Source organism: Electrona antarctica (assembly GCF_951216825.1).
Source record: "Electrona antarctica genome assembly, chromosome: 12".
Lineage (NCBI taxonomy): Eukaryota > Metazoa > Chordata > Actinopteri > Myctophiformes > Myctophidae > Electrona > Electrona antarctica.
In genome coordinates, this window is record NC_136793.1 from 18,796,665 (window position 1) to 18,813,330 (window position 16,666).

At 42.1% G+C, this 16,666-nt stretch overlaps 1 protein-coding gene across 1 annotated transcript in view; it reads left to right on the forward strand.

Annotated features, from left to right (window-relative positions):
• Positions 1–5,712: 5,712 nt before the first annotated feature.
• Positions 5,713–16,666, forward strand: part of LOC306934323 (A disintegrin and metalloproteinase with thrombospondin motifs 12-like) — a gene marked incomplete at its 5' end in the record, with an annotated part of 37,529 nt that continues 26,575 nt past the window's right edge. Inside the window, 2 exons of the mRNA XM_079516894.1 lie at positions 5,713–5,749; positions 8,137–8,501. Of these exons, the coding sequence (XP_079373020.1) occupies positions 5,713–5,749; positions 8,137–8,501 (402 nt within the window). The remainder of the gene's footprint in view (positions 5,750–8,136; positions 8,502–16,666) is intronic.

The following is a 16,666-nucleotide window of genomic DNA, read 5'->3' on the forward strand; positions in this document are numbered from 1 at the left end:
GTTCACCAAGTTGTGCACAACAGCGTCTCTCTGTGGCTAAACAGCGAAGTGTCGCATACACCTGTCAACTAAGGTGAAGGTGAGTGGTGGACTAGGTGGACTGGACACATGCTTTCTGAGAGATATCAGTCACTTTTTTTTTGCATGATATCAATTTGACATCAGTAAGTTGTCCCTCTCTGAATGCCTGGATGATTAACCCCACCCAATGGCCATTAGCCTACAGAGGGAAATTCTATATAGGCCTACCCTATATTTATTTATGTATTTTTTTTTTTTTTTATCTAATTTGATACAATTTTACATACAATTTTTGTTATGTGAACTTGCCCATTGGTGCGCTTTGAGCACAACAACTTTGAAAACCACCAGCCCCCAATCCAGGCAGAGAACCAGGGTTCAACTTCAGCAACAACAGTCCTGATGAAGACTATATATTGATATTGTCTTCACCAAGAATAACTGATTTACAAGCTCACAGTGAAAACCAGCAGTCGAAATTATGGGTGGACCCCGTCAGTGGCATAGGGTCAGTGGTCCACCCAACACAACACTAGCAGCATTAGCAGGTGCACAGACGGCTACGCTATAGCCATCCGACAGAATCAGCAATAATTAACTTCACAGGTTTATGAATGTCATTTATTTGTTTTTGTGCACGCTCCATGTTTTTGTTTGTTTAGTTTTTTATGATAAAGATACAAGAAGAGATAAGAAGAAAAACACAGGATAAAAACAAATAATCAACTATGTCATAATGCTAGATTAATATCATCTTTGTGAATAAATGAGGCTGAATATGTGATAAACAAATAGTTGCTCTCTTTATCCAACCTCGACTTTGGCTTGGGCTGATAAGCCTATACCCTCAGATGCATAAACTTAGGGCAACAACACATTGTCTGAGTGATATGCTTATGCAGGTTTACATGCTGTATGGCATCATGCCTATAATACGACTCATTCACAGCCATGCTGATAAATCGTGCTCCCTCTCATTTAATATTAAAATCAACAAGAATTAGATATCATGACTTTGGTTACCAACTACAGCTTTCACTTCTAGATGTTTCCGAGTGTTGGTGTGAAAATGGAACCAAATAAGGCTCCACAACACAAGGGTCTGTTTGGTTCTATTTGTAAGCTGTGAGAGTTACATTAACACTCAGGATGTTACAATGAAGAATGTTTGCCAACTTTCATAGAAAATAAACATTGCATGATGCAAGGATTAAAAATAGCCTAGTGTCACCCAATGTGTTCTTTTTACTTAGGCTACTCAGAGGACTATTTGTTGCATGACAGGATCTATCTCTGGTCCATCTGTCCAAGAAAGAAATGTATCTTTAGAAGCCAATTGACCAAAACGGACCTGAATAATTAGTCGCTTTTTAAACAACAGCCCCAAAATACAATGTGAACCCCCAGACATCCTTCACGAGGAATAACCCTAACCCTTAGACTAACAAAAGGGCCTGATTATTTTCCAAGATCACACATTTCACAGTCTGTTGCACATTACTGTAACGGGGGACTTCAGGGGGTCAGTTTGGGTAATGTCATGATAAGAAAATAATGAATTATTTTCTTCTTCTTTTTTTTTTACACAATCCAGAGAGTTTTCAGAATCTGGTGCTTTGGCAAACAACAGATTTTCAACAGGATGTAATTTATAATCTCTGCGTGATAAGTGCCTGATATAGTGCATACATAAATCTCACATAATGGAGAGGTTCACGTGACCTTATGAACCCTAGTGTCCCTATTCTGGGCCTATCGTAGTCGGCTAACAATCTATTTGGTGAGATTTTGGTGAAACAGAGAAAAAGGAGTAGGCCAATAGAGCCCTGGGGGACCCCAGTCAATGAAATATATAGGGTTTAACCACATGAACCCTAGCATCTTCTGGGGCTAAGGGGCCATCCAGATGAGGACGATTTCGGTGTTTCTGGGGCAAGTAATTAGCCGATCTGCCCTTTTTGTCACACGGAGACGGCATTTTGGGGTACTTAAACGGCTAATTTTGAAACTACCTTCCAGAGTGGGAAAGTTTGGAGACGCGACTTTCACATCTCCGTGTGTATAGCAAATGTCGCCTAATTTGCTGAAACGGTGATGTCATAGTCCCATCGCCCCCTCCAAACTATAGTGTTAATGGTTTATTTCACCATAACCACTTGCATATAAGTATCACAGCTATTTTATATTTGCACATAATGTCTATAAATCTCTTATCCAAAAATAGCCGATCTGCAGGCCACATGCGGGCTGCATATCGCATGAGCTTGTAGAGGTTGAGCATGAGCTTGTAGAGTTTCTGTAAAAAATAACAAGTCTACAAGCTGTGAGCTTGTAAAACAACAATTGTGATTTGGTGTAGAGGGGGAAAGGAGAGGGCCCAGTATTGACCCGTTAAGGACTAAGGTCAGCAAATTACATTATTACAGTATGAGTGGTTTCAATGTCCAGGTGTCAATCTACCATCTTTAGTCAAAAATAAACCTATACTGTTGGGGCTAATTATTCAATACAGACATTCTACTGCAGCTGTAGTCATGCCAGACATGCAACAGCACTCCTTCAGTTAACAATGTTTTATTTGTCCTTTGATGTTGTTATAGTGAACAAAGTGTGAGCTTGTGTTGGGGTGTGGCAGTGCATGCCAGCAAGGCAATGGTCATGAACACTGAAATAGCTGTTTTTCTATATTTGTCCTCACGTTAAAGTCTCAATAAACACGTACGCATTCATGTTCATAGCATCTGGCTTGGTTGTAAAAAAGAAAACAAACCTTAATTGTGAGATAATACATTTTGTTTTGTCAGTGGTTTACCAACTTATTTTTAGGGCACCCACTTTTTTCAAAATTATATATTTTTTCCTGTCCAAAGGACTGTAAGAATTCTCATGCCCTTCGGCCAATAGACAGTCCTGGCCAGGGTCCCTCCAAGGGATGACCTTGATGACCTCCTCACCAGCATACTTTGAAGGAACTCTGGCCAGTGGAGCTTTTCCAAGCCATTTGTAATGCAGGCCAGTGTTGTTTTTGGCAGCAAATTTCTGTTTTAATTTTAGTCATAGTCTCTTGAATAGTTTTAATTTAGTTTTAGTCACATTTTAGTCACCTGGAATGTTTTAGTGTTTAGTCTAGTTTTAGTCAACTAAATGTCATTAGTCGACTAAATCAACTGTAGATTTAGTCGACTAAAATCTTATGACATTTAGTTGTATTGTAGTTGTAAAATGTATTTTGGCGCGCCTTGATGCCGTCGTAATGACTGGTTTTACACTTGCTGAAAATAGCCGATCTACAAGCTCAATCGCGTCGCAGCGTGGCGCGTTGTGAGCTTGCAGATCGGCTATTTTCAGCATGCAACCAAGTGTAAAATGACTTATACTGGATCTCTTGTCCACTAGTCCCCTTCCTAGGATTTTAGTTTTTAGCTGTTGACAAAATTGTCAATACATTTAGTCTTAGTTTTAGTCATCACAGCTTAGTTTTCATTTAGTTTCCATTTAGTTTTTGTCAGTGAAAAAAGGTAGTCGACGGACATTTTTCGTCTTAGTTTTAGTCGACAACACTGATGCAGGCCTCCGCCTCCTGGCCCTGGAGAAAGAGAGCAAGGTGTATAACTCTCGGTGGGCCAGACTTGCTATCCTCAACATCTTGTTGTACAGGATGGAGAGACGCAGCAGCCCTGTGGTCTACAGTGACTGCAGGTTGTTTGAACATGTTTATGCTATCAGGACATGGCACGCCACGTACCTGATTGCTAAACATACAGACAGGCTGGTCATGGCAGTTCAAGTTCCCTAAAGGTTATGGCCGTTGAGGTGGTCCCCAATTTTAAAAAGGGAAACTTTTTGGATTTTTATATAGTAATGTTTCGTATGTTTCTGTTCCCTCAATCCCTAACATTGTTATTTTAGCCAAATTAGGCCCTATGTTCCCTTAGCCCTATGTTCCCTCATCACATTTGGGTTCAACTTAATTAAGTTGCCCGTGACCAAGGTTTTTGTGGTGTTGTGTGAATTTGTAATTTTGGCCTATTTGGCGTTATTCAGGAACAAAGGGAGTCTATTCAAGCCTGAAGAGGACACTGGAGCAGCACAGACATTTAGAGCCTTTTATTAGGTTACTAATAATTAGGTTACTACTTTTATTAGGTTACTAACGTTTCGACCTTTGCGGTCTTCATCAGAGTCATGATGAACAGAGTCAGACTCTGATGAAGACCGCAAGGTCGAAACGTTAGTCGTTCTGTATACTTAGCACCTAATAAAAGGCTCTAAATGTCTGTGCTGCTCCAGTGTCCTCTCCTCCTTCTTAATCAGTTATTCCTTAGCCTATGACAAACTCACACAAGGTTATGTCTTTTAGATATCTTGCTAAAAAATATCTGATGACAGACAGACAGACAGACAGACAGACAGACAGACAGACAGACAGACAGACAGACAAAACATTACATATGGCTGAGGGAACATAGGCTCTATTTGGGGATGGGGGAACATAGGGTTGAGGGAACATAGGGCTGAGGGAACATAGGGTTGAGGGAACATAGGGCTGAGGTAGCTCTTGTTCAACTTTTAGTTCGCTATGTATGGACCAGAGCTAGGGCTGAGGGAACTTGAGTACTCCCGTTTGTGAAACATAGCCTTTTCTTGTTTTTTTTTACGCATAGATGTATTTTGTATTCTATTAGATTTTTCTTTATTTTTTAAAAAGACCATTCCCGCTTTGAGGAAACCAGGTCATATCATTCATCATGGATGAATGACCAATCTTCAAATCACCACGTGGAGTCAGCGGCCTCATTGAACTGGATGACGATACCAGTTCTTGAATGTTGGCCGATGTCCCAATTGCCTCTGTAGCCCGGCCCCTACATGAACGAACTAGTATCAGGTAATGATTTGTGTGACAATTAGTCTGTTTAGCCAGACTCTCACTAATAGATTGTATCATATGGATAATGTGCTACAGGGAGAACAATATAATAATTATTTTAACAACAAATTGGCCACCTTGCAAAGAAGTTGTTCTCATCCTATATTAAAATTACCTAGAGGGTGGGTTGGACGGTGGGGTCGACTGTTCAGGGGTCTGCCATGCAAATCCACACACACCAAGCTGGGCCATGTTGTGCACCCCAGGGGCACAGAACAGATTCATGCCAAACTTCGCAGAAACACAGTTCAGGGGTCTGGCATGGCATGATATAATAGTCAAGAAATTCCTTGGGCCTACAGGTGATTATTTTGTGGTATAGTGTTGGAGTTTTAGTGCTCGTTGGATATCACTCAACGGCCCTGCGAATTTGCACATAATGCAGGAGGCAGCAGGACGTTGCTTTACTGAAAGCGAGCGCTTCCAAACTCCATGTTTTTATAGGCAATGTGAAATTAGGCTGCCTTTTTTTGGCCAGGGCCCACTTGGTGGTGGTTATAGGTTACCCTAGTAAAGTTACACAATTATGTTAATTAAGTGGGTAGAAAAAAGAATGTAAGCCAACTCGGCTGCAACATAAATATCCAACATTGTAAATATGAAATTGGAATGTTATTATTAAGGGACCTGCAAGCCCGAAGGGACTTTTGGTCGTATTTGTCTGTATTTTTCTTCTCATTCTTCCACCACAAATAGCAGTTCTGGCTTAACCGTGCAGTAGTTTTTTGCAAATTTGGCAACATGGTAGAGGGATATGCCAAATGGTGAGGACGCGAAGCCCACGACCATTGGCCAAAGGTAAGTGTGCCGCTATAGCAATCAATTGAAAATGCAAACTTTGAACAGGCATATGTCATAAACTGTTTGACCGTCAGCAATAAAACTTTGATACGCATATTGCGTCTCCTCATGTCGAACAACTTTCGTGTTCTGACTTTTGACCTCTGACATTTAGATCTCGCAACATTTTGAATTATATGAAATACAGTTCAAATCTATCTCCTCCCAGGATCTTTGATCAAAATGCATGACATTTCTACATGCGGCCTGGGCCAGCCGAGCGGTCCAGGCATCTAGGCTGGTAATCCAGCCTGAGAGCATGTCACGGGTTCGAGTCCCGATCCCGACGACCTTTGCTGCGTATCTTCCCCCCATCTCTCTCCCCCTTTCCTGTTTAACTACTGTAAAATCTATCAATAAAGGCATAAAGCCCCCAAAAATATCTTTAAAAAAATATACATGTATATATTCTGCACGTGAACTTTGGATCTATTTTGACCAAAAATCGGGAGTACATTTTTTTAAGTGACTTTTGAATGAATATTGCAGTTTTATGAAAATTCTTCTTCTGCCCATAATACATGCATGCAGAGTCACATGTTTATGAAACTTTATAGTATGGTATAGGATCATGCCAAATAGCACTGAAACCAGTCTTACTCCAATTCGCCAAAGGGGGGCGCTATAGCAATCATTTAAAAATGAAAACTTTGAACAGGCATAACTCATGCCTCGTTTGGCCAAAAGCCAAAGCACTTGTTTCCACATGTGCCTTGACTCATGGGGAACACATCTGCCACTTTAACCAGTAAGCTCCATCCTCAGATTTTGCACCATTTTGAGCAGAGCAAAAACGCTTATACCTGATTTAACTGTGCAGTCGGTTTTCGCAAAACTTGGCAATATGGTAGAACTTAAGGCTAAGACACGAAGCCCACGACCATTGGCTAAAGGAAAGGGTAGCACTTAACTGAAAATGCAAACTTTGAACAGGCATAGCTCATAAACCTCTCCTCATGCCGAACAACTTTCGTGTTCTCCTCTAACCTTTAGATCTCCCACCATTTTGAATGATATGAAAAACTGTTCAAATCTATCTCCTCCTGGGATATTTGATCAAAATACACGGAAATGTAGACCTACACTTGAACTTTGGACCTATTTCGATCCAAAAGAGTACATTTTTTAAGTGAAAAATGTTTCACTTTTATGAGCCTGTCTCTCTGTCTGTATTCACAGTATGTAGAATAGGTACATTTCAAACGAAAGCACAAGTCAATACAAAAACTGTTTTCAACAGGGTCCACCATGCATTTTCAATTCATCAGAACATTTCTCGTACAAATATACACTTCTATCTGTATGTAGGCCTATGTTTGGGGTACGAACAGCTGCAATACCGCTGGGTGACCTAATTAAAGTGGCACTGTTGAGCAGCCTAAAATGGCTTATTGCTTAGTCCCGTCTTATCACGGCTTGCAGCTATATTTTTTATTATATTATTATTATTCCAATCTAATTTGTCTAATTTGACAAAAGGACAGGCACAGTACAATAGGCCTACAAGGTCTGCTAAAAAGATGAAACCATTGGTGTCCCCTCAGGTATTCAATAGATAAATATATGCAAAAACATCATGGGAGAGGAGGTTACTGGGCCAGTTCAATTCGGCACTCGGCAGTTCCGAATGGCAGCCACCTGTGTCCTGTGTTCTCAACTTCTTTCAGAGCAGTTTTAGAGAAGCCTGGTAGAAGCGTGTTCAGAATTATCTCACAGACACAGACTCATGCTGGAGCATGAGCTAGCCTACGGTCTGCAGACCCTGCAGTGCTCCCCTCACTCCTGGAAAGAAACAAGACACTGGCCCAAGAAAGACACTCCTCCCCTCCTACTTGCACATTTGGAGCTTTCTCTCACTTCAACTAGCCTATGTTCTGTGATCCCCCGGTCTTCTTCGGTGCATGTTTCACTTCATGGGAGGATATCTCGTCGCTTATTCTTACCATGACACAAGCCCCTGTAGGATCGAAGACGTGGTGGTCGCCAGACCTCTAACGCAAGTGGAACTTCAATGCCTAATAATCTTTTCCAGTTTTTTTAATTTGGTTAGATGAAATATGCAATGTCCGCAGGAGAGCCGGGTTCTTTTTCTGCTACATCTTGTTTTCTTTTTGGCTTCCATCCACGCCGAAACCTCCGAGTCTGGCACAGTCCTCAACCCCCCCAAAGAGAATAAAGGTCAGTGAGCTCAGCTACAATTTTAATGGGGTTTGCAGTGCACGCGTGCAAGTGCATTTGATACAAATGCATCACTTATGTCATGTGTTGTTCATATTTTGTAAGTGCATATGCATTGGAACTAAATGTTGAAGCAAAACCACAAATTCTATTCAATTCTATTCTAGGTAGCGTGTTGCAGGCAGAGTCAGATGTGTCCATTGTCCATCCAGTCAAGATTGATGAGGATGGACAGTTCATTTCTCACTCCCTATCTCACTACTTCAAAGGTGGGAGAGTCAAGCGTGACCTGGGACCATTAGAATCAGAGGGACAGGTTCATTACAGGGTCAACTACAACGGCCGGGTTTTAATTTTCAATTTAACTGAAAACAATCACCTGGTTTCAAATGACTACATTCTGGAGAGAAGGAACGGGAGTCTGAACAGGACAGAGCATCGTTTCTCTGTGAAAAACTCCTGCCACCTCCTTGGCACCGTGAAGGAATCTGATGCGCATGGAATTGCTGCCATCAGCACTTGTAAAGGATTGGTAAGGAACCCTATATTCTGTTACACTGTACATGCATAAGTTACAGCCAACACCTCATTCATTAACTTCAGATTTGTGTGAAACTTTATTTCATGTTCAATGCAAGCTTCCTAAAAGCTATAGCAATATGAATACTGTACCTCCCTGAAAGCCCCGTTGTTCCTGGCATGATTGTTTTGTTTCTTTTCATGGAGAGAGGGGCATCACATTGGGGAGGCTGGTATGTGGTTTAGCCCGTCACAGTCTGCTAAGCAAACCCTTCCAACTGACAGTGCCCTGTCTGTTAGTTTGCCCTTCAAAGACTTCCTGAGACTGTTTGCAGAACGATTCTGCTGCAGACCCACTAACGGCTGTCGCCTCTCGTCCGACTGTGAGCTTGCATGTTTCTCTATCCTTCATTTCTCAGTGTTTCACCTATGTTCCTTTATTCCCTTCAGCCCCTTCATCATCTCAGTGAAAGCTAGTCAGCCGAGCACTCACTGACTCATTCATTCCTTCACTGACTCAGTAACTTTCACCATTCATTCATCAATTTTGTTTGTTCTCTCACAACCTCTTAACTTGCTCCTTAACAACTACCCATGTGCATAGATTTTTGCACTATACTTAGATTTTTTTAAACATTTTTTTTAACACATTTTATTTGGAGAAAATCCTGAATCCCCCAAAAAAGAAGACAGACAGACAGACAGAGGGAGGAGCAGGGGATATTAGCCAACCCCCTTTGTTCTTTCCCACTTTTACTTCCAATGTACTGCTTCAAATAATAAAAGCACTTTCATCTACAAAGGAGAGGAAGACAGCTGGTCAGCAGAGAGCGAGAGAGGGAGAGTGTGGAGCACACTGACCATAATATCCAGAGAGAGTGATGATGTACAATAATGATTAGAAACATCCAACTAGGAAGAGGATGTGGAAGGAAGGACTTCCCCCTCTGAAAGGATCAGACGTGTCAGTTTTTAGCTCACGGAGAATGCCTCTGTGTGTCTGATTCAGTCACAGCAGGAATGCCTATCCTGCAGGGTCTTGCCTCCTGCCCGTCAGTCATGTTTGTTTGGCTTGAGGTGCCTCATTCTGCCAAAATCTTGTAAATAGACTACATCTGCTGCAACTAACTTGCAATTCAGCCTGTTGACTGAGCAAAACACACACACACACACACACACACACACACACACACACACACACACACACACACACACACACACACACACACACACACACACACACACACACACACACTGTAATTTATATGTGTGACCTACTTTACAATCTCTCAAGTAATCCTCAATGGAAACTATTACCTTCACTCAATGGTTCTCACAGCGGTGTGCTGCCGTTGTCGGAAGCACAGAGGGGTTTGCTCTATAACCCTATAAACCCGCCCACCCCCCTGATCCACTAGGGAAACTACACCAATTCATTAAGGCATTTATGTGCTCATTGGAAGAAGATTCATGGCAGTGGAGACCACAGTGAGGCTGCTGAGCAGTAAGATGTAGCCAGCCAGATGTGGGAGTGAGAGGAACATTGCCAGCTGCTGTTGAGGTCAGTCACCCCCTTGGTTTCAGATAGAGATGGAGTGCTTGGAAATATGAAAATAAACCCAAGCCTCACATACCAAACCTTACTTCCAATACAGCAATACTTTAATGCTGCATGCATGGTTGAACTGATCCCCCTGTAATGTTTGCACAACACATGTGCCTTGAGAGTAACGGCATACGTGCTTTATACAGCCAGGCTGTGATTGGACAGAGTTGGAGAAGTGGTGTTGGCAGTGGATGGGAGTCAGCTTAGGTGAGCACCACAATGTTGTTGCCGTTAATAAATTACCACAGTTGAAACTTCTGTTTCCAGCACACTGGTCTGGCCAAGAAAACTGTTGCGCACCGAAAATAGCCAATCTTCAAGCTCACAACTCTGCGTCACGTTGTGAGTTTGTACATCAGCTAATGTGCACGACACCCAACTATAACTCTGGGGCTTAAGGTTGAGAACTGCGCTGATATCATCGCAGCTCGCCCGTGGGGAGCTGCGTTGACTTGCATTCAAGGAAAAGTTCACCAGCAGCATTATTGTGTAGAAAACGATGGCCAGAATATCTGGGCGGTGGTTTACTGTGTCAGGATCTCCTTTCAGTGTAGGAGTCCTTGAAAACACGTTTTCAATGGGGAGGGTTGGGAAACCCTGAGGCGACGCACAAAACAAGTAAATGCAAGTTCTTCTTCTCATTATTTTGGCATTAGCCTATCCTTTTCTGAAATGCATACTTCTTTACTCTGTCCAGATGTGAGCGATGATACTGTAGCTCTTAGCTGCAGGGTAAATACATAATCATCATGCTCACTTAATCTTTTTCTTTTTAGATTTAGTATGATTTCTTACAAGTGTTATAAGAAGTGTCTGAATGCCAAGGGCCTACGAGAACACACGTCAGGTTTGCCGTTATTGTTGAAAAGCTCTGTGTTTATATATAATGTGATGATCCTAGGGAATAAGAGCCATCCATGTGTCCCTGTGATCACTGCTCCACTGTGCAGCTAGGGAGCTGTGTGGCCTGGTTGGCCTAGACTTACAGAAGCAGGAAACAGCGGTAAAGCAGTACCACATGGCCTACCGAATTTAGCACACAGGCCTTTGTTATGGTAACCTCCCCTAGAACTGCCACCTCACATCCTAACACGCTTCCTCTGTGTCAAAAGGAGGGGAGATCCTGGTCAATTTATTGTAGGGTTTAACCCCTTTAAACCTTATATACATAGTTGAGTCCCTCAGTGGTGTATACTAGGCCCCCACCTGTTTTTCGGAAGCGTTGTGAGCTTGTAGATCTGCAATTTCTGGCTGAATGCTTGCCCCACAACTGTCATGAAGTGGACTCTGTGCGCCCATCTCATTCTATGTCGGTTTTAGTTGGCAGAACACTTGGGATTTGGAATGAAATTTCTCAGACCGCAATAATCTTCCCTACTTTGTTGTGGGCGCCGTCAAAACTCAAAACAAACTCTGGTTGCTGTCCTATCAATTTGCATGCCATCGCTGAGCATAGACATCACTCAGCGGTCCCACGGATGGCAATTTCGGGCTCACAAGTAATACCGTAAGTATACCGTACAAGTGAAGCCAAACAGGAAGCAGTGTTGCACAGTGTGACTGCGTTTGGACTGCAGCTCATGTACATCATCCAAAGCAAATGAATGTTTGGATGGATTGGTCTCTCCCTGGCAGTCCTCCATGGTTGATCTACTTTCTACCACCTGGTTGTGTCTTTCTGGATTCCATTCAAATCATAACATTTGAAAGTTATGGGAGTTGGAGGCAAAGCTTTCTGCACAGATTCAATGTCATGATCAACATCTTTGTATTAATAAGAGAAAACATGATTTAGTGGATAGTAGAACAACATGCTAAAATCTCATAACATGATACAGTGTTTCCCCTAACGAGAAACTGATAGTGTGGGGGGAGCTTTCACGCATGCCATGCACGCTTGTGAGTTTTTTGTGGTCTTTTGCAGTTATTTGCCTTTTTTGGGCCTATTCGCAGCTGCCTACTAAAAATCATACTGTGGTGGCTGGTCATGATTGTGTGGTGGCCCACCACACAATAATGCATATAGGGGAAACACTGATAGCTTGTCATTTTCTGCGGAATTGTACAATAGATGAGATAATAAGCAATGAAGAACACAGCTGAACATTTCTTCACACAGGCTTTGTGTAGCTGTCTAACTAGCGACAAGCATATCAGCCTGCATGCTTTGTGGATGAGTCCATTACACAGCCTTTGGATGCCTGGCCATAAGCCATGCTCTGAGTCAGTGCTGTCCTGGAGAACCCTTTCTGTCCCATCTCAAGCATTATATCCAAGCCTTAGAAAAGAAGAACACAAATTCAGCTATATGGACAGGACTTTGTGATGCACAATGCTTCACACAAATATTGCAAGAGGTTGCAGTTTGCTTTTCACGAAATGAAGTGTCTTTCAGGCAATTTCCCAAATAAACTATTCTGGCAGAATCTCTGTGCACAATCTCATTGATTTCAGACCCTTTGCAATCATTCTCAAATGTATTATTTTTTAACACAAAAATATTGTGCAGGCCAAGTCATATTTTAATATCTTATTTATTTTGATAATTGTATTCCAAATTCCAACTATTGATTCATATCCCCGAGTTAGCCATTAAATTAGAAACACTGGGACAGGTGTTGTACTGTAGACCATCCAAGGGGACCACTGCACACGAGTTTGCACTTTGTGAACTCCCTGTATGGAGAAACAAGAAACCCTCCCAGACCTCGGGAGAGTCCTAAATAAACGTTTAGAGAATACAGACTACATGTGCAGAGCAAGAAATTCAAGCATAAAACTCAGGTTGACCTAGAAACAAGAGCAGTGCATAAATTCAGTGAACACTGAAACAGCGAGGCAGTGCCTGGGACAACCACAAACGCTCTCTTGGCATTGCTTGGCTTGTTTCCTCCACATCTGTCCTTGGCTTCTTGACCTAAACACTGGAGTGGAATCCATGCTACAACAGCCTCTGGCTGACACTCGCGCTTCTAGACTCTAGAGTTCTGCAGAATTCTTTGCAATACCCCAAAACTGCAATAGTTTTTTTTTGTACTTGTACATGTGTCTAACTAGGTCATACTGTGTAACTTTTTCAATTAAACAAAAGTTAGTTTTGATATAATCTTTTACCGGTAGCCTATATTTTTCACAATAATCATTTCACATAAATATTTAGTAATAAGTATAGCGGAAACAAAAGCGAACAAGCGACATAGCAGCTAGAAGCGCACAATGCGGTACATCATGATGAATTGAGAGATTGATGAGCTATTTTTGAAAAATAAATGGAGATTTCTGCCTATAATCACATGCCCGAAATAGGTTTCGGCATGCAAGTGTAAGGATGTAGTGCACATACTCGATTTTTATTGAAAGTAAATAGCAATAAAATCAAATGTGTGTCCCTTCCCACCGGCAACCAGCCATTGTGAGCTGTGCTTTTGCACACCTTCCCTCCCATCTGTCTCTGCGTTGCAACAAAAGTAAACCCTGAAATCTGTCCTTCTCTGGGACTGTGCATTAGTCCGACATCCCGTTAGTCCGACTACGTGGCCGGTTAGGACTCACCATGTGGCTTCCATGTACGGTTATGGTTAGTGATTGGGGATAGGGTTAGTATGGTCGGACTAATGAGCGGTCGGACCAGTGCCATGTTACCCCTTTCTCTCCTCTCTTTACCAAGTTTGTTTAGTGAATGAGGTGGAAGCTGATCCTTTCACAGCCTGGACTTGTTCTGACATAACTTGACACACACGCACACACGCGCACGCACACACACACACACACACACACACACACACACACACACACACACACACACACACACACACACACACACACACACACACACACACACAGAGCCACTTAAGTTTGGCCCCTCTTAAACCGTATATACTTAGTTTACCCCAGGGGTCTATACTAGGCGCCTCCTGTTTTCCCTCTACACTAATTGTCTTTGCTGTAAATTGCCTATATCTACAAGCTCACAACGTTTGGGAACGTGGCAACGTTTTTGCTGAATGTTTGCCCCAGAACAGGGACGCAAGGGTTCATGATGTGGTTAAATTTGCCTGACTAAATTAATCACTGTGGTTGAGCAAACCTGCAAAGGGCAGGAGAACATTTACAATGCATGTGGATGTCTTGAAAAAGTAAAGACATGAAAGGGATAGGAAATACCCTGCTATTAATCTCTCTCTTTCCATGTTTATCTCTCTCTCTCTCGCTCTCTCTCTCTCTGTGTGTGTGTGTGTGTGTGTGTGTGTGTGTGTGTGTGTGTGTGTGTGTGTGTGTGTGTGTGTGTGTGTGTGTGTGTGTGTGTGTGTGTGTGTGTGTGTGTGTGTGTGTGTGTGTGTGTGTGTGTGTGTGTGTGTGCGTGCGTGCGTGCGTGCGTGCGTGCGTGCGTGCGTGCGTGCGTGCGTGCGTGCGTGCGTGCATGTTTATCTCTCTCTCTGTGTGTGTGTGTGTGTGTGTGTGCGCACGCGCGTCTTAATTTTTCAATGCTCACAATGAGCTTGTAGACACGCTATGTTTGAATGATGAAGTATTGCAAGTTTCATCAAAAGTAAAAGTGAGTGCTTCTCACACACCACTGGTGTTTAGTGGAGATCATAAAGGCCTGCGCCAGTAGGAACATGCATGGCATGCATCAGAGACAGACTGTGTAGCACTCCTGCAGCAGACAGAAAGAGAAAACGTGCCTCAGGGAGTGTGGGCGGGGAGGGGAGGGGAGGGCACGTTGGGATAGATAGATGGATGCTCACTCTGCTCTGTTCATAAAGGTATGGAAATACTGAGTGACTAATGACGGCTTCCATGCTGATGGAAATTACTCAGGAATGACGCGTTATGTGGGTGCTGCTAACAAGAGAACTCCTGCCCTCCAGCTTTTAGGGTTAGGATCATGTAGTCAAATCCTTCCCTCTACTTTTACCTTAAGAGTTTGCTTGATGGATTATGGTAATTATTCTGCCCATATAGGCTAACGACACATAATCCAACACTGCTTTGGTTCTGTCATAGGCTGGTCATTTCAGCATTAAAACCGGGAAAGCATCCGTGTCATTTTATACTTTGGCTATTCAAAAATAGCAAATTTGGTGAAAGTGCCACGATCATGCCGCGATTTGAGCTTGTAGATTTATTTTATTTTTGAAAAATTGTGAACGTGTGTGTGAAGCTTTGAATATATTTCTTTGCTGCTGGGGGTCCCTAGAACGTTTGAGATGGGGGTCGGCGGCCAATACATATAATTTTTGGGGGTCCTGCTCCTTGCCATGAAAAGGTTTGCAATCCACTGACATAGCAACCTAAGTTTTTCAGAAAACATTGGTGCAATCAGCCTCAGGTCTTAAATTGCTTAATGACTATATGTAACACTTTTTTCTGCAATGCTACTCTTTCCTTGATTTTAACCCCCCCCCCGTCGTTAGCCTCATAGCATAATTGCCTAAGTAATTTGTGGAATGTAACAATCATTCTGATAGGCTAAGGACATGTCATAGGCAATTAGGCAAAATGAAGCAGCAGTGTTAGGAGAGTAGAATTTGACAGAAATGTCGATTTGGTCAAAAGATAACTTAGGCAATTATGCTATGAGGCTAATGTTATGTTACTCTTTTCACATTTACAGCGGGCCTTTGGCGTATACTGTTGTATGCACCTTGATTAGGGCTGGGCGATATGGACAATATTTTTTACCAAATACCTGGATGTCAATATTGTGTGGATGACTTGTTGCCTTCACAAATTATTTACACAATGAGTTGTTTGATATAAAATAATAGTCAGTAATGCCTAATAAAGGCAAATAATCGAACAGCTGGAGCAGTCAGGTTCGTTCAATTATGTTGTAATGTAGCCTTTCAAACCAGGAAAAAACAGCATTAATACACAAATGTGTGTTTGGTAGAGTATACCTCTGTTGTAATAATGCTTCTTATACCATTGGAAAGCATGTTTATTTCCCCTTTTTAAATAAGTGCCCAATTTGTAAGGAATGTGAATTTGTGGGATGAGCAGCACAGCAGAATAAGATGTTTGGCATTGATTGGCAGATAAGATTTGTCACAGTTTTCATGGGCGCAGCGCAACCCACATACTCAGCTGTGCTGCTTATTCCACAGATTCCTTACAAAGGGAAATAAACAGGCTTCCCATCGGTATAAAGTTATTTCCAAGAAGCATTGTTACAGAGATATCTACCAAACCCATATTTCTGAACCTTTTGTTTGATGTTTATAGGCTGGTGTCGGTGTGTGTCATCATCAAACCCCCACCTTCGACAGTCAGCCTCTGTAGACATCTTTAAAGCACAGCTCAAGTCAAGACATACTTCTACACTCTTGCTTTTAGTTGAGCTTTTAAAATCTGTTATTCATATCCTCACTGTATTGCATTACTGCTATTATTATGTTGTTTTATACCTTCTTTTCTTTTTTTCTCTATTGCTTTGTAAAGCACGTTGAGCTGCATTTCATGGCATTAAAGGTGCTATACAAAATAAAGTTGTACAATTATCATATCACAATATTGATCAATATATTGCCCAGCCTTAACCTATACCATGATATATTCCCCTTATACTG